Consider the following 16,106-nt stretch of genomic DNA (forward strand, 5'->3'; position numbering starts at 1 on the left):
TTTCCATTTTTACTTGTATACAGTCTATACCACGCTCCGATGCTATCGTATTACTTCCACGTGCAAGTGCAAGTACTCAATATACAGTATTACGCATTGAATCATTACAGGGCAGTACAGTACAAGTACAAGTACATTCACACATCACACATCAAACATCATAATCACCATGCAAGTCAAATCGAGATATAGAGAAAATAAACTTGCAAGCTTCAATTTTACTGCTATGCCAATATCGCTTCTAATACCACCAGTTTTGACCAGTTAGCCCAACTACCGCCACTTCACACATCTCTTGAGATTCTAGCCATGCCGCGTAATCGTCAAACTAGTCGGACAGCCCATCGATATCATCTCCAAACTGTCCAATCCAATTCAATCCAATTCGCTTCCCTCAACACTAGAACACAACACCAGCACAGCGTAAAATTCCACCAGCATCAATAAAATCAATTATCCCAAACCCCTCGCAAGCCCCTGGATCCAGCACTCCCGATTCCAAAGCCTGGTCCCGCTCCAATAGGAAACGGTAACTGACTCTTTTCATTCAGTGGACTTTTGGGATCCCCAATACTATCTCTCTCACTTCCACTTCTACTCCCCGATGCATCTACATCACCTGATCCACTACCCTTACGAGTTGGTGGCCAATTCAATGATTCATTTTGTTGGAATTGAGAAATCGATGTTGATGTATTTCGGAACGCGGGAGCGAATGGACTTGGTGATTGATTGGTATTGTATGGAGAATATTGAGGCTGGGATTGTGATTGAAGATGTGGTCCATAAAAAGGAGTATGTTCTTCATCCGAATCCGGACCTTGGGTAAATCCACTCTCGTTGCTTAACATACTCGAGCTTCTACCTCTTTGCCTTGTGGTTTGTGACATTGTCATTGAACCACCCATTTGAGGCATACCCATTGTCATATTCGAAATTGGAGCGTATGCGGGAAATGCGGACATTGAGCTTTCACCTGCTGTTGTCCATGAGGAATTGACGTATAACTGATTTGCTTCTTGTTGATGCTGCTGTTGTAAAGCCATAGTGTATTGATCGATGTAGGGGTAAAGCATGGTGAGGTCATCAGTATACCGTTGGAGTTGCATTTGTGCCTCCACGTTATACTTATCCCAATTCGCCTGAACCATTCTTCTTTCATCATCTTTATCCTTCCGTTGCTTTTCCCTACGTTGAACTTCATTCAACCCTTTGGTGTTAGCTTCACGAAGATCATCTGCTTGATGAGTAAGTTTAATAGATCTGGCTTCCAATTTCTCGGATTGACGTTCTTTGTTGAGAAGTTCAGCACTCAAAGCTGTGATTGGCTTTTCATTCTCCTTCTTTTTCGTAGTGAAGTCTGATTTAGCTTTCTCATAGAGCTCTTTTTGTGTTCGATACTTTTGCTTTGCTGAAATATACTCGGAATCCTTTGATGCTGAAGGTAATCGATCGGCAATTTCAATATCAGCTTGGATTGACGTAATGGCTTCATCTGCTTGTCTAATCTGAAGGGTGGCTTGTTGAATTTTTTGACGTTGCTTTTCATCATTGCCACCCGATGTGGCTATGATATGTGAGAGCTTATCAATCTCTCTGCGAAGTGTCTGGATTTTCGTGCGTTGGTCTTTACGTTCGCGTTTCTGGCGGCTACGTTCTTCTTCCAGTTTAGTCTTGGATGCTCGTATTGATTGTTGAATAGTGGAACTGGGCGATCCTGGTCGTCCCGACACTTGAGGAGGGAGAGGCGAAAGGGAAGTTGCAGCTGCAGTATCTGATGGTGTATTAAGCGTTTTGACGCTGGTGCAGAAAATGACTTTGTTGTTAACGACATTGAAAAATTCAATCTCATAACTGCTAGAAGGCGCAAGCCCAAAGATTTCTCCATCCCAGCACGTGTTTTTTCCAGCAGGTAAGCTAGGGTTAATACTAGCTTCCATCCTTGTAGGTTGCCAATGTGCTTGATTGACCCTAACAAAAATGGGCATTCTCGAGTTTACAATTGACCCCTCCGTATCATCTTGATTCTCGTCGGGAATTGTGAACTTGGGAAAATAACTGGTACTAAATAAAACGGCATCAGACCCAACATTGGTAATCCATATTCGATCTGGCTCGGTACTGAAAGGTGCATTTCCAAGGTTACTAGCATCTGTTGCATTTGTACCCGCCGATTCCGCAGCTGCGTGCGACGTTTCGTACTCTTTGACCATGACGATTTTTGTACTTGCTAAAGCTGCCCATAAAGGTTGTTGAATGCGGACTTGTGCGCTTTGTTTTCTCTTTTTCCTGGTTGTAATGGCTGTATGACTAGCATGTAATGAATTTGAAGCTTCGTTATCTGGTGTTTGTGGGTTTGTAGTAGAAGAATCATTGGCTCCATCTGCTGATCCTTTCGCTGCTTCAGGATCCCCCAGGGTAGATGCTGCATGATCGCGTTTTTGACTCCTAACATATAAATCTCGTATATACCGCACTACTCCTTGTGCAAGAATGTGTACCGCAAGAATATTTCGAACCCAAATCGGTATTCGGTCTTTCCAATTTGGAATAGGTATTGGTATCGACTCGAGAGGATCGTCGAGGTCGAATGATCCTAGAAAGTTTCGTGGGGATGAAAGTAGCGTACGAAGTCCAACAGATTTAATGTTGCTAATCGAGGCATAATGCGAGACCCCAATGTAACCAAAGCAGAGAACTACGTTCCTCATGCCAGCTTCTTTTCCACTGAGACCTCCTCCCAAAGTCAATGCGATCACCGATTGTGCAAATTGCAAGATGAACTCCTGCAGAGGACCATATAGAAATACCCAAGTCAAGAGAAACAGTACGTCAACCACCATAATCGTTGCCAATGATGGTGTACCCGTAGTTCCTTCAAACATATCGATGAAGCTTATTCCAGATGTAGCAGTAGTGGACGGGGGGACGAATGTCAAAGTGGCGAACAGTAATTGGATGATCGTCAAGAAAGCGGGTGGGACCTGGAGAAGAACAATAAGAATGGCCAGTGTGTCAGAGATTGGACAGGATGTCAAAACAGTCTTCGCGAAATGCCATGGACCGGAATCGCGATGTACTGAAGGGTTTTTGGCAGAATTGACATTGATATGGCGATGATTTTCTTGTGGGAAAGAAATCGTGGGGATATTGTAACCATCTTGAGAAGAATCTGAATGTCCACCAACTGAAGTCCTCCTTGCTACGTCTCCCCCCAGCTTATGTTCCGAAGTGTTGTCATCGTTGCCAGGCAATTTCGCGTGTCCATTTGCAGGTGGTGGGGTCGAAGGTGGTGGTGTTGATGGGATAGAATCGGAGGAGTTCGCATGTCCGTTCATATGTCCATTACTCTTTTGCCTAGGCACCCTCTTCCCTGGACCTACAAGCCCATTGTCATGACGAGTATCGCGTACGTTCGCAGCCCCTTGCTGTCGCTTCGAGTTGGATAGAGGACGAGGCATGCGACGACCGGGTGGATTGCTGACCCAGATGAATCTTCCGAGCCAGCTTGAATGGGAGCTTCGGAAATGTTCCTAGATTCCTCCAAAAGATTTCAGGACAAACAAAGAATAAAGCAACCTTAGATCAGGCATAGATTGATCAAAAGGGTTGAAATTGTAGATTGAAACCATTCAAGAAGTTGAAAGAGTGATCAACTTGAACGATGTGTGTTTGTGCGAGAAAGGGAATTTGTGGATGAGTTTATAAGGAAGTATCAAGGTGGTAATAGTGTGTGGTAGTTGGTAGTAGTAATTGTTGCAGTGGTGGTCGGTGTTTTCCTTGTGCCTTGTGCTCAGGCTTTTTTTTTTCTGTCTTCTGTTATTAGACGAGCGAGATTTCAATCCCTACACACCACCGAGAGAGACCGCTTCACTCCACACAGACGACACGCAGGGTGAGGGCAGCTTGGAGTGAAGTTTGGAGTGAAGTCTACAAAGTCGCGAGGGGTGTACCCAATAAAATAAATTTGCGTCGTTTTAGAATTGAAGAAGAATTTCAGAGGCAGCGAATGAAATGCATAGATACACCCCGGCGTGTTATGGGACATGAAGATGATGACTAAAATTCCGAAGTCAATATCCAAATTGAATCCACGATTCGCTCCTTCTCTCCACTGAGAATCCTGGACTGTGTGCATTAAATCGGGATCATATCATATAGCACAAGACTTTTTCTTCATCGAGTTCGATCCCGCAGATATTGCATGTTTTACGTTTTATGCCGTGAGCCTTGTTGGGCCTTGTGGCATTGCTTGTTTTGCAGCCGTCTTTCGTATTGTCCATTGTTTGATATGCTATGCTATGCGAGTGTATGGAGCGAAGGGTGCGAAGGGCTATTGATGGGGTGGGTTTAGAGACAATGGGCTAGATACCATGGTGGCATGCGATGGGCTGAGATGAGATGAGATGAGACCAACGGTTTGTTGGATGGAGATATTGAAGAAATCCAAGTAGGAGGCAGGGAGTGTTCATACATCCATACCACTCAACTCAGGGCAATGTAACCACAATGTAACCCATCTGTCAATGCAGAACCGCGACCTCAAACCATGAAAGATGATTACAACCCACCTCTATCATCCAAACTCATTGGATTGGTGCTGGCCCACCAGCCTATACACAATCCTAGATTAAGATCTCCCAAATTAGTGAGTGCTTCGTGGTATTTAAGACCGACCGAAATTTCATCTACCGACTTTGTCTTCTCTTCTGCTCTCGCAGCATGCTATGCCATGCCATATCATGAGGTGCACCAGCTTCCAACTTCCAACTTCCCGCCAGCCAACCGTTGTTGAATCAGGTACGTCCCGGTATGCCGTCCCGCCCAAAGTCCCCTTTTCTTGGGTTAAACTTTCGCCTTGAGTCTAGCGCGTATTGATTAATCTCACGCCTCTCCATGATAATGCTGCCAAAAGAATGAATGGAGAAAATGGATTGCAAAGCCAAATACGAGTGCAAGACATCAATACTCGTACATCGTAGACATCGATCTCGAGGACCCACCGTGGTTCTCCTGCTTAATGCATTTACGCACAGCGTTTATGCAAGTTGAAGGAGTCAGGAGTACTGGTCAAGAGTCGAGAGTCAAGTCAAACGGTCATTCTTTAATAAAGTTTTTTTTAATCCGCGGACTACATGATTTAGCTGATTACTACCGAAACCGTTTCGCTTTAGATCCATTTCCGAAGTTCATCCATAGTTGAAATCCGCTGTTTTGCGCGAAGGAGGGGCGAAAAAGAGAGGAAGACGAAGAGGAGAAAAGAGAGAGGTGTAGCTAATAATCTTGACTGGGTAGGTCGAGGGAGGCAGAGGGAGCTGGAGATACTGGCTACTAGCTCGGTATGAATACGGAGCAGACCGAGGGAAAATATATCCGCCCCCGCCTCGACCTCGTGCTTCACATCCACCCACACAACCTCAATTGCGAGGACTGTACGAGTGCGTCGTTGACCAGAATCCTACGAATCCAATGTTCACCAAGCGTTTCTTCTGTATCCTCCACGTCTGTTGCTCTCTTCTGCCATTTTATCCAAATTCCCATCTCATCCCACACGCTTGCATGTTCAATGTCGATCATCAATTCCAGAGTAGATCTGGGTCGTGGCTTCTGGCTCCTGGCTCCTGGCTCCTGGCTCCTGGCCATCCAGGACAGGAAGACAGCTAGCTATTTACTACTGCTCCAGCATCATCTTTCTCCTGCTCTTTCTACCATTCCCAGATCTGGATTCAAAAGCTCTCCAGATCCAAGGCCAAGTCCAATCCCGCGAGCGTGCTTCCATCGACTCTGCCCCGTGATCATGCGCATTAAATCCTCCCTCGGAAACATATACTGTCTATGTACAAAGTACAAAGCATAACTTGTGATTTCTCCATAGAGGGGCTTGCTTCCCTGTTCAACAATGCACCACATGTATGCAATGAAGACCAAGACTATCGCTTCGGCACTTACAAGGCTTATTCTTCAATCATATCCCGAGAATGGGTGGGTGCACATCGATTTGTTTGGTTCTTGCTCCTCATATTCAATCAATGTCGTCTGGGTAATACAATTAGGATGAATGGAAGTCGAGGAATATGACGAGTTTTCTCCTCAAGATGCTATGTTTCAATAAGAGTCAATGTGATGAATGATTTTTGAAGATATATGGAAGATGGCAATGTTTGATGTGTCGAGTACTTGGGCATGAAAGAGTCGCGATTCCTTATTTTTTTCCTTTCGCCCATTTTCTCACCACCATGAAGTTCGGCATCAATACTCAAGTATACCAACCCTACCGTTATCACGTCGATGTTGAACGGACAACAGCCAATCCTCGCCTGGTAGAATGAAGCGATTTCACGATTCTGCCAAACATCTATCGCTGATTCATTCGCCCATCATGACCCATGTTATCATAAGGATCACAACGTGGTTGAAACGGTGATTAATTGATTGGAAGTGGGTATCAGAAAAACAGAGTTTTTAAAGCTAAATTTTGATGATCTTCCTCTATTGGTAAATCTCTGCATGATCTAACCCTTTCCTGTCATTCAATCCGATGACTCGTTATATAATTGAGCTACCGCCATAAACGTCTTCAAATCTCAAGTACGATGGATTCGGGGGATAAACTCAAGTTGGGTTCGTTTACCCGCTACTTAAGATTGGGTTTCAATTTTGAGATGATCAAATCACGTGTTCGGATAGTCGCTCGAGTGAGACGACTTGTAGTTGGTTTGCATTGTATGTTGTTGCTTATCTATCTACGTGTCTGGGCGAGAGCATATGGTTGAGGTAGAAAGAACCTTCGTTTGCCTTTGCATCGTACAACAACTCGTCGCATCCTTAAAATCAACCCACCGCTACACCGTAGGATTAAAAATGGATGAAATTTTGGGTAATTACTCGAGTGAGAAGGCCGTTTACTTGCATATTGTTGCTTACCTATGTGTTCCCATTCCATTTTCCTTCTTTACCATTTTCGGGATAAACTCTGATAATGGGGTGTATGGTGAAGCACACTTGTTCACTTCAATCAAGGAACAAACAAATCAAGTCACCTCTTTCCCATGCATACGCAATGCATGCAACTCTCCAAATGCCGATCTGATACTCGGGAACCTGACATACATCAAGTGATCAATGCGAATTCTTGGCATCGTGCCATTCAATCTACCGATATCGCAGAAAAAAGCATGTTAAGAAAAGCGAGTGTATGATTGATACTATGATCTTCGTAGGGTTTCTGTTGTGGGTGGCTGGAAATAGAGAAGGGTTGCTTTGGGTTATGGCGGTGGGCGGCATGTTTGATACTGGATGTAAATGGCGTACGTTTCATGTGCCGTGCTGACTACGTGGGTGTATGGCTTATGGTTCTGATTATTGATACTCGAGTACTATTGGTATGGCTCATAACTCCATTGAGAATTGGCCCATCTCACGCCTTTACATTTCGGAGTCACGAACAGTTCTCTCATCCGTGTATAGATGATCAATACTTGTATCACCATGAGTTATTCGTCCCACATAGCCATGACAGCTCATGGTCTTCTTGCTGAACACGATCATTCGTCGTTTCTCACTTCATATTTAACACCGCGCTCGACATTTGACGCTCTAGTCGCAATTTCTCTTCGACCTGTTTTCAGAAGCTTCCCATACCAATAAGCTTGCTGCAAGTATAAATATAGCTTACAAATATACCGCAATTTACAGCAAGGCGAAGTGGCAGGTTGAAGCGTGATTATGAATAGCAGAAGGTAAAAATGATGTATTCCAGGAGAAAGGAGGACTTTCTGCTGCGTTCGCATTTAATTTTTCTCGGGTCAAGTGCGTGTCATAATTCTTATAAGCAGAATAGACGATCGTCGAGTGATCTTCATGTGCTTCCCACTCTTCGGTCCAACAATACCAATCAAATTCCAAAACAAGGTCCAGGCAGCAGAGTGAAATTCACATGTATTTGTTTGATGTCTCAGAACAATATTCTAGGTCGCTACTATACAATTCTAACTAGGATTTACCTCGACTTCTCAGTCTCATCGAGGGAAGTTAATGGAGTGGAGAATTTATTTGCTAGATTAATCGTTATAGATGGACAGGAGTGTGAGATACTGTACTGTTTGCTGTATGGCAATATAGCTTCTGATGCGCTGCATGTCATTCTTTTTGCAGATTTGATGGGCTACGTTGTGTTGTCGTCGTGTTGTGAGTCTAGCTATGCGAAGCTGATGTTCAGGGGGTGAGAAACTATTTAATTTTCTAATCAATTTCTCATACAGAAAATGTGTCTCGGTTGTGTGATCATGTTGAGAATTAATATGATAAGTAGAGTTAAGTTGATAACAATAATCATAGAAGCTGCTAATTCGATAAAGAAAATCAGCTGTCATTCATCATCTATGAAAGTGTCGTCATCTTACTTGAGCACAACATTTTGTTTTGTTAATCCATCCTATCCTATCCTATCCTTTTCTTACAGTAGGAAGCCAGGAATCGTTATGATGGTCATGCAAGATCATTTTCTAGATCAATAAGTGACTCTTCTTTGGATTGAGATAAATCATTACATAACATATACCGCGGTAACCCCCGTAGACTTTAAAATCAAAACTCCCTCTCTCGCTTGACGCAGTGGAAGCAGTGCTCCATCCACAGCTATGAAAATTCTCTCAAGCGTTTCCATCCTCAATCACCTGCCAAAAATAGCTTTAGGTCCCACTATCTATCTGTAGAGTTCAGCAAACATTGCATAGTCATTATTTTGACAAGAACTACTATCTATATCCACTCCATCAAGCTCAAGCTCAAGCTCCACAAAAAAAAAACACAAAATCTTTGATTGCAAACGGTTATGTTATATATAGCATCTGAACATAACTTGGAGTTGGTGTCTGCGGTTTACATCGTAGTTTTCTTTAATGTCTCTCTCTGTGTGTGTGCGAGTCTACGCGCTGGTCTTGGTTGTCTTTTGGGTTTCCCAAGGGAGATGAATAGGTGGTGGGAATAAGGGTGTGGAGATATTTATGTAATTATCTCGGTTTATGCGGATGCGCGCGGAGGAGATGGTGTATTTGGAGATGAGGCTCGCGATCGCTGGGATAGTGTAGTATTTTGATTTTGAGAAACCGAAGGAAATTGAAGAATGATGGGGTAGAGGGATTATAGGGAGGGAAGGAATGGGATAGAGGATTGAGAGGAGAGAAGATTGTGTTTCTGTTGAAGAATTGGTTCACTACTGTGTAATTTGCGTGATGTGTCGAATTCAGTGATTGGGGCGAGGGCGGATAAGTGGAAGATGTTGAGAGGGAATTTGAGGAGAAGATTGAGCGTGAGAAATGGGTAAGGGGGAAGAGGAAGTAATGATGGTGATAGCAAGAAAGAATTCCGATGCGCGGATATTGATTCTATGTAGTTGCAACTCAGGATACAATGCAGTGAGCTAGCTAGTAGCAAACTCGTATTCTCAGCATCACAAACCAAAAATTCGGTAAGCGACACAAGGCAGCTTTCTCAACATATTTTATCTAAAAGACTTCTATCGAAAGCTCAGCATAGAGTTCGTCTCTAGGGCTATGATAAATTTAATATAGGGCCTTAGCCATAGTTTCAGATCAATATCCATGTAATCTTAACCTTGATAGTCAGCATACAAGCATATCATTTTCATGTTCAGATCACGTATATATAAACATCCTGCATATGGACCGTAGCGAGGTTGATTTTATAGTGCGGGTAAGCTTATCGCTTTGATTCATACCTAAGACAGTCTGTATATTGCTTAACTCTCTCGAGGTAGTTACTGCTGGGGTGACAGACTGGAAGACACAGAAGAAACATTCACTGTAGCAGTGGTTACAATACATGTCTTTCGTCGCGGCCTCCACTAGAGGGCAAAAGATGTGCCAATAGCGCCTGCAGGAGTGAAGATTCATTTACTCTGGCAACTCGGATTGCTACCAGGGTAGACACTCCACATTCATCACCGAAGTACTTGGCTATTTGTATCAGAGGTATGTGGAAGACGTAACACCCACGATTGCGTAGGTTCTAATTGTCTCCATGTATTCTACCTAAAGAGCTAGCTATGTGCAGAGAATAGTAGTTCTTATTTGAGAACTACTAGAAAGATTTAGTCTCTTTCGTATTAGTTTAATGCTATAATATAGTAGCCATTGAATTGAAGTTATTCACTGCGTTCACACATTGACTCTATCGAAGACAATGGCAAGAATTGTTACCTGATATATGGAACTACTCTCTTTGAACATGTCCTTGGGCCCGAAAGTCAAAAGAATTACCTGAAACTCCTAAAATCATTCTCCGAGGAAGGGAAAGTTTGTGCATTGGCCGCCAATGGAATTGAGATAAAGCCTAACAATGGAGTTTTTTGAACATGCTTCACTATCCAAATGCTAAATTGGTAGAATATCTGGGTAATAGCGACCGAAAGGATGACAGTCGACCACATATCACGTACACATTTGGCGACAACCCAAGAGATTTTGAAAAACCAGAGAGGAAAAAGGATGAATAAAGTTCGGAAAGCATTGATCAGAAAACCGATGATAGAATCAATGCCGATATCATCTTATATCTTCGAGCCAGTATGAAAACTATTGAGCTTTGAAGACATGCTGTCCATGCTGTCGCATGCGCACTACCTTTCCAAAAAACCAAATCAAAAACCAAAGATCCAAACAAAAAAAGAGATACAAGAATCGGGTAATATCCGACTCAAGTTGAGAAATCCTGAGAACAGGTTTCTGCTAAAGGCGCTATTCAACTTCGAGATCTTATTCTACAGAAGCTGAAACTAAGGAAGCCAGACCACACCGTCTCAAGATTGATCAAGTATGTTAGATCGCTCAAGAGGGGTTACACGCCCGTATGGACACGCGCTGTGAAGGAGAGATAAATCCCGCATGCCAACCTCAGCGGATGTGCGATTAAGCCGCAGTAATATTACCACTACGCCATACAACAACCTCGCAATTTTGTTGATTGCGACTTATTTAATCATAAATAGACGAGGTCGATACGGTGAGAGACGTTTGTATTGTTTGCCTTGAGTTTGTTCTATTTGGCGAAGTGGTTGAAAGTGAGATATTCGCTTGCCTATTTTCGAGACCCACAAGCTTGCGCCCTGTGGAATATGTTTTGGTGGGAAACGACTTAAACATCAGACGAGAGAGAAGTTTGTAATTTGATGCATTCGGATCGTAGTGAATGACTTGATCAAAGGTCGCAGATTTGCGGGTTTGCGACCATCTCCACTTATTATTTTTGTAGGTGAATCATTCTGTGATTGATAGAAGAACTCATAAGGAACAGACTTAAGATATCATGGTCTTCAATATACGAAAGACTAAAGAGTAGCCAATACTAAAATATATAGAATACCATTAGAAAAATACCATGCGAGCATGTGCAGTGGGGCACACCTGGAAATGAGACCTCGAAACAGTTGAACAGTATTCCTTCGCGAATGTATCAATATCTGTTCCATCACCATAACTCTGAGATTTAGGAGAAGAATTTCTTATTGTGATCGCGCCATGTATTGGGAATACATTCCTTGGCCTTTAATCTCGAAGTCTTTACACAATTTCCCGATCGGAAAAGAGTGACTTCCAAGTTCCCTTCCGATTTAGAAGTCAGAACATCTTTACGCTTTAAGCCCAAACCAAAGAATCTAGAGTACCACAGCCCAGCCTATACCTTAAAAACAATAAGACTATCTTAAAGAGAACATTGATCATGAGTTCTAGAGGCTCCCAGAATATACCCCTCGCCTAAGCTCTGGACCCACAAAAACTGTAGCGCGAGTATCGAGGTAACTTGTGTGGCAAATCAACCATCTTGGCCGCCATTCAAAATTGTTGAGCTAACTATTCTTCCAGTTCTAGAAATTCTCTTAAATCGTAACAATAGACATACATCTAGATACCCCCACTATACCCTGTCCCGGTCAACTGTTCCGTCCATATCACCGAAAGCAGCTCACCTTACAGCCACGCAAGTCCACCCACAATGACAACAGGTTCGATTATGTATATATCATTCAAGACCCTCATTTTCCCATCTAGATTCCTCCCATATACCTAAAGTCTACTCCTTCTATCTCTCATTCTTCTGAATTCTCTACACTTCTCACCCCTCCAACACCTCTCTCTATTCCTTTGCATTCCCTTTTTAACACTGCCCCATTCTTAACTATTCATACAAATTTCCTACGACCAGAATTTCACTCAATAACCTGCCCACTCTCCAGAAACCTTCATTCCAATCACCATATCCACCGCCCGTTTCTATCAATCACGTCCTTTCCCTCCAATATTGGACAAATCCAAACAACACGTTGGGTATCTTCATCACCCAGAAGCAATAATTCAATGTGTTGAAATCAACAAAAGATTTACTCTCAGTAGAAGCTGGCTGGTGTGATCCTAATGACCGCGTATATTTCAACACGTTTACTGCTTTTTCAAACATAGCACCCGAATTGAAAGTCATTTGGATGTTGGGAAGAATTTGTTCGACTGTGGAAATTCATTTTTAGATTTACTATATTAAAAAAGTCAACCTTGGAACTCATTACTTGGAGGGAAGAATTGATTATCATTAATAGTTTATAATCATGTTGCTGACTTTTGTTTTCCTTCATGATTGATAGTGGATCTAATTATGTTCTAGCATTTCCATTTTCCTTTAATCTTACTCATAGTCTCATGCCATATCCATACTAAGAACGTCGTCTCTTATTAATATTCCAAACTTTCTTATTCTTACTCCTCCTCTTCTCATCCCCTGCAGATATACGCATATATCTCACCTCCATCCATTAATAATCTCCCCCCAAATTCATCGGAACCAACTCCACTTTTCCACCCCTTCTAGCACCTACTCCCCCGTCTTCGCCGCCCGTAACCCCTCTAATCATCAATAAACCCAATCTTCCCCTCAGTTTTCTCTTATTACCAGTCATGAAACTTCTAGAACTATCCGTACTATCTGCTCTGACTCTTCTCGCTCTCGCATGAAAGTGATTTGCCATTGCCGTTTGACCACTATTACTAGATTTATTTGCATGACCGACAGAAGTAGGATTCCGACATGAGAATGGCTCGTCGGTACTTTCTTGTTCGATCTCAACGGCATCATCATTGTCCTCCTCTTCACTGATATTCGATCTACATACAACGTGAATCGAGTCTAGTTTATCACCACCTGTTGGATCGAAAGCCTGAGCCCCATTTTCATCTTCAGTTTCGTTATCATCCTTCTTCTCTTCACCATTTTCAGAGGCATTTTTAGAAGGCCCGAAGCTCTCGCTCCTCTCTCCTTGAGAATTTGAACACTTCAACACAGAACCAGAATCATTCTCCCTAGCCACACTTTCCAGATTACCCATAGGAACGACAGCTTTCTTCGGGCCCCTGCTTTTATAGCTAGATCCAGATCCACATCTTCCCTCAATTCTGCGAGCATTCGAAAAGGCCAATGAAGAAGCCACATCAATATGATCAGCTACACTGTGCTTGGCCATCCTTTCCGAAGTCCTGCTTTGATGTCCAGATCCAGATCTCCTGTTAGCTCTGACTCCAAGCAAAGTACTAACTGGAGACCTAGCTTTCAGAGTATTCTCTGATGCTGTATCGGAATTCACAGATTTAGCATCGTTAGGGTTAGAAATAATAGAAACGGGTCCCGCAGCCGAAGGCTCTGGGTCGTTTCTTGCCGGTTCAGGTAGTTTGAAAAGTCCAAATGGAATTGAAGCTGAGCTACGAGCTCTTCGAAGCGCCTTTCGAACTGTGCTACTATATGGGGTTTCCTCTGAGTTTGCCTTTTCGGTGCTGTACTCTCCACTGTGGTCTACTGATGAAAACCTTTCTCTCAAGGATTGTTTTGATACTGAATGGATAAGTGGTCCGAGTTTTCGTTTGATTCGGTTGAGGGTGGGAAAACGTGGAATCTCCGAGTCACTTCCTTCGCTCACAGGGAAGGAGAATGCCGTACCGGAAGTATTTTCTTGTCTTGTTGCACGTTTAGATGTAGTCTTAGATGATTTTCCAAGAGACCGATCGCCATTTTGTGGTGGTGGAGAGTGGTTGTTGCCAGAAATTGTAGAACTATTTGACACAGAATGTGAGGCATTTTGTGTTGAAATAGATTCTGATTCTCTGCGCCGGGAGCCGAATAGAGATTTTGTGGCAGACCACGTTGGCTTCCACCTCTCCTCGGTTTGCTTGAAACTAGTTATAGCCCCAGTACGCAATAAATATTCTTCTAAACCAGAGCCCCCACGCAAACTGACTTTTTTTCGATCTCGAGCATCAGCCTCAGGATTATCGGTAAAATACTCATGGTTTAAATCAGAAATTATATTTGAAAAGTTATGGCACGATGGTGCGGCGGCAAAATCCCGTAATTCAATCTCATCAAGAATGATAGATTCGTGACCTTCTTCACATGCTTTGATGGTTATTTTTGTAAAAGTATTCATAGGCATGATAGAAGTAGCAGGCAAATCAATCCTTTCCGCAGATTGAGGCATAAGAGGTCTAACAGTAGAATCGCCGATAGTAGAATGACTTCGGGAAGTTCTGTTGCTCCTGTTTCCGTCGTTAGCTCCATCTACGAATCGTAAAGCTCCTGGCCACACAGGGGCTGCTTGCATTGTTGCGCCAGGATTGGTGCGACGATTTGATTTTATATAGCGCCCTATATCATCCGTGCAACAGCAGAAACTCATTAGAATCATGAAGCACACGCATACCGCTATTATATACATGAGCTGATATGGAGTGACTGCGAGTCTTCCGAACTGTGGAAAATGCGAATGCACATTCGTAGATGGTTCGCCTTGAACGTTGGTAGGTGCCGGATTTGCCACGGTCAACTGAATATTCGAAGGTTCTCTGTACAATAAAGAGGTTATGAGTGTCTGAATAGGTGTAAAGGTAGAAGATTTTGTGGGTGTTATGGCTGATAAGGCCAGCCAATTACTTCTTGTACTTGTAGAAGTCGATGTTGTCAAAGTTTGTTGTACAAGTCCTTGACTAGCCACTGTAGTAGATGTAACGAATTCCGGAGCTATTCCTACGGGATCTTGTAAGAATCGAAGAATAGCCATGCTGTCTTTGTTTATTGTTTGGAACGCTGCATGTAAAGGCGTTGCAGTCAATGTGCGATATATTAGCGTATGCCTCCGTGAATTTAATTTGAGCCGATAAAGCAATGTCTAGTTGTGGATATGTGACAGTAACAATGCGCAGGATTGAGAAATATCAGTATCCAAATGTGCGGGTTTTTGAGATAATGAGAGAGAGAGGGGGGGGGGGGGGCGGGGGGGGGGGGGGAGAGAGGAGAAATAGAGGCGTAGCAGTCTAATCTAGTGGTTGTATATTAGAGGAAAGAGCGACTGTGAGCTGAACGGAACTGTTGATAACGAATCTGGAAGCTGCACCTCATCCTCCTACTGACTGCCGTAGCTTTATTGACACTGCTTCTTCCAATATATTATTCTGGATCTAGCGATTAATCAAAATCTAAGAATTCAAGCTCAATCACCCTTTTCAAGATCATATCTTAGAGTACCTATCGAATCTTACATTATTTGAGCTTCTTTGAAAGGCACGATTTCCCAATTTTCAATCTATGCGTCTGCGGGATCCTGAATCTTGCCAACGTCGAGACCCATTGTTGTTGGAAAGGTGCACTGTGAGTTCTACCTATACTGTTGTGTAGTAGAAATAGTCACAAAATCCGTGTGCTTGCTGCAAATATACCACGTCTTCAACATGCATGGCCAATTGACTACGAGGCTAGCGGCAAAACTTACCGTCTCATCCAGATCTCAGGTGTTGCCAAAAGAGAGGAAGAAGAGAACAAAAAAGATGTAGATTCAAATCGCTAAGAAATTCAAAAAAAAAAAAAAAAAAAAAAAGAGAGGAAAGCGAGTTCAAGATGAGGCATCTCTTGAGTTGATCAAGAAAGGGGGAAAGGCTTTGCAGTTCTCGCTTGCACGATCCATGACTTCAAGAAGTGGACTGGCAAAGTCGGATAGCAAGGACAGATAGCAAGCACGCATAGGTGATTTTAACAACATTGAAATGCAATCATCT

The 16,106-nt window shown here is 43.0% G+C and overlaps 2 protein-coding genes across 3 annotated transcripts; both read right to left on the reverse strand.

Moving 5' to 3' along the window:
* Window positions 1–170: 170 nt before the first annotated feature.
* Bcnnf2 lies at window positions 171–3,940 on the reverse strand. The gene has a single exon (XM_024694320.1). It carries the CDS (start codon window positions 3,459–3,461, stop codon window positions 450–452), a length of 3,012 nt encoding a protein of 1,003 aa, XP_024550109.1. The 5' UTR covers window positions 3,462–3,940; the 3' UTR covers window positions 171–449.
* Window positions 3,941–12,581: 8,641 nt separating this feature from the next.
* On the reverse strand, window positions 12,582–15,286 carry BCIN_08g00450 (hypothetical protein). Of its 2 annotated transcripts, XM_024694321.1 has the most exons (2): window positions 14,658–15,286; window positions 12,582–14,594 (listed from the first exon to the last, which is right to left on the reverse strand). In XM_024694321.1, the coding sequence occupies exons 1-2, from the start codon at window positions 15,113–15,115 to the stop codon at window positions 12,824–12,826; spliced, it is 2,229 nt and encodes a 742-aa protein (XP_024550110.1). In that variant the 5' UTR covers window positions 15,116–15,286; the 3' UTR covers window positions 12,582–12,823. The 2 variants fall into 2 exon arrangements, with proteins under 2 accessions (XP_024550110.1, XP_001552566.1); XM_001552516.2 differs by having other exon boundaries at window positions 12,582–15,286.
* Window positions 15,287–16,106: the final 820 nt, after the last annotated feature.

The sequence above is a fragment of the Botrytis cinerea genome, chromosome 8 (genome assembly GCF_000143535.2).
Source record: "Botrytis cinerea B05.10 chromosome 8, complete sequence".
In the NCBI taxonomy this organism is placed as follows: Eukaryota; Fungi; Ascomycota; class Leotiomycetes; order Helotiales; family Sclerotiniaceae; genus Botrytis; species Botrytis cinerea.

Excerpts from the sequence above, each read along its gene's own strand:
- Bcnnf2 (XM_024694320.1), bottom strand. The coding sequence starts at position 3,461 with ATGCCTCGTCCTCTATCCAACTCGAAGCGACAGCAAGGGGCTGCGAAC.
- BCIN_08g00450 (XM_001552516.2), bottom strand. The coding sequence starts at position 15,115 with ATGGCTATTCTTCGATTCTTACAAGATCCCGTAGGAATAGCTCCGGAA.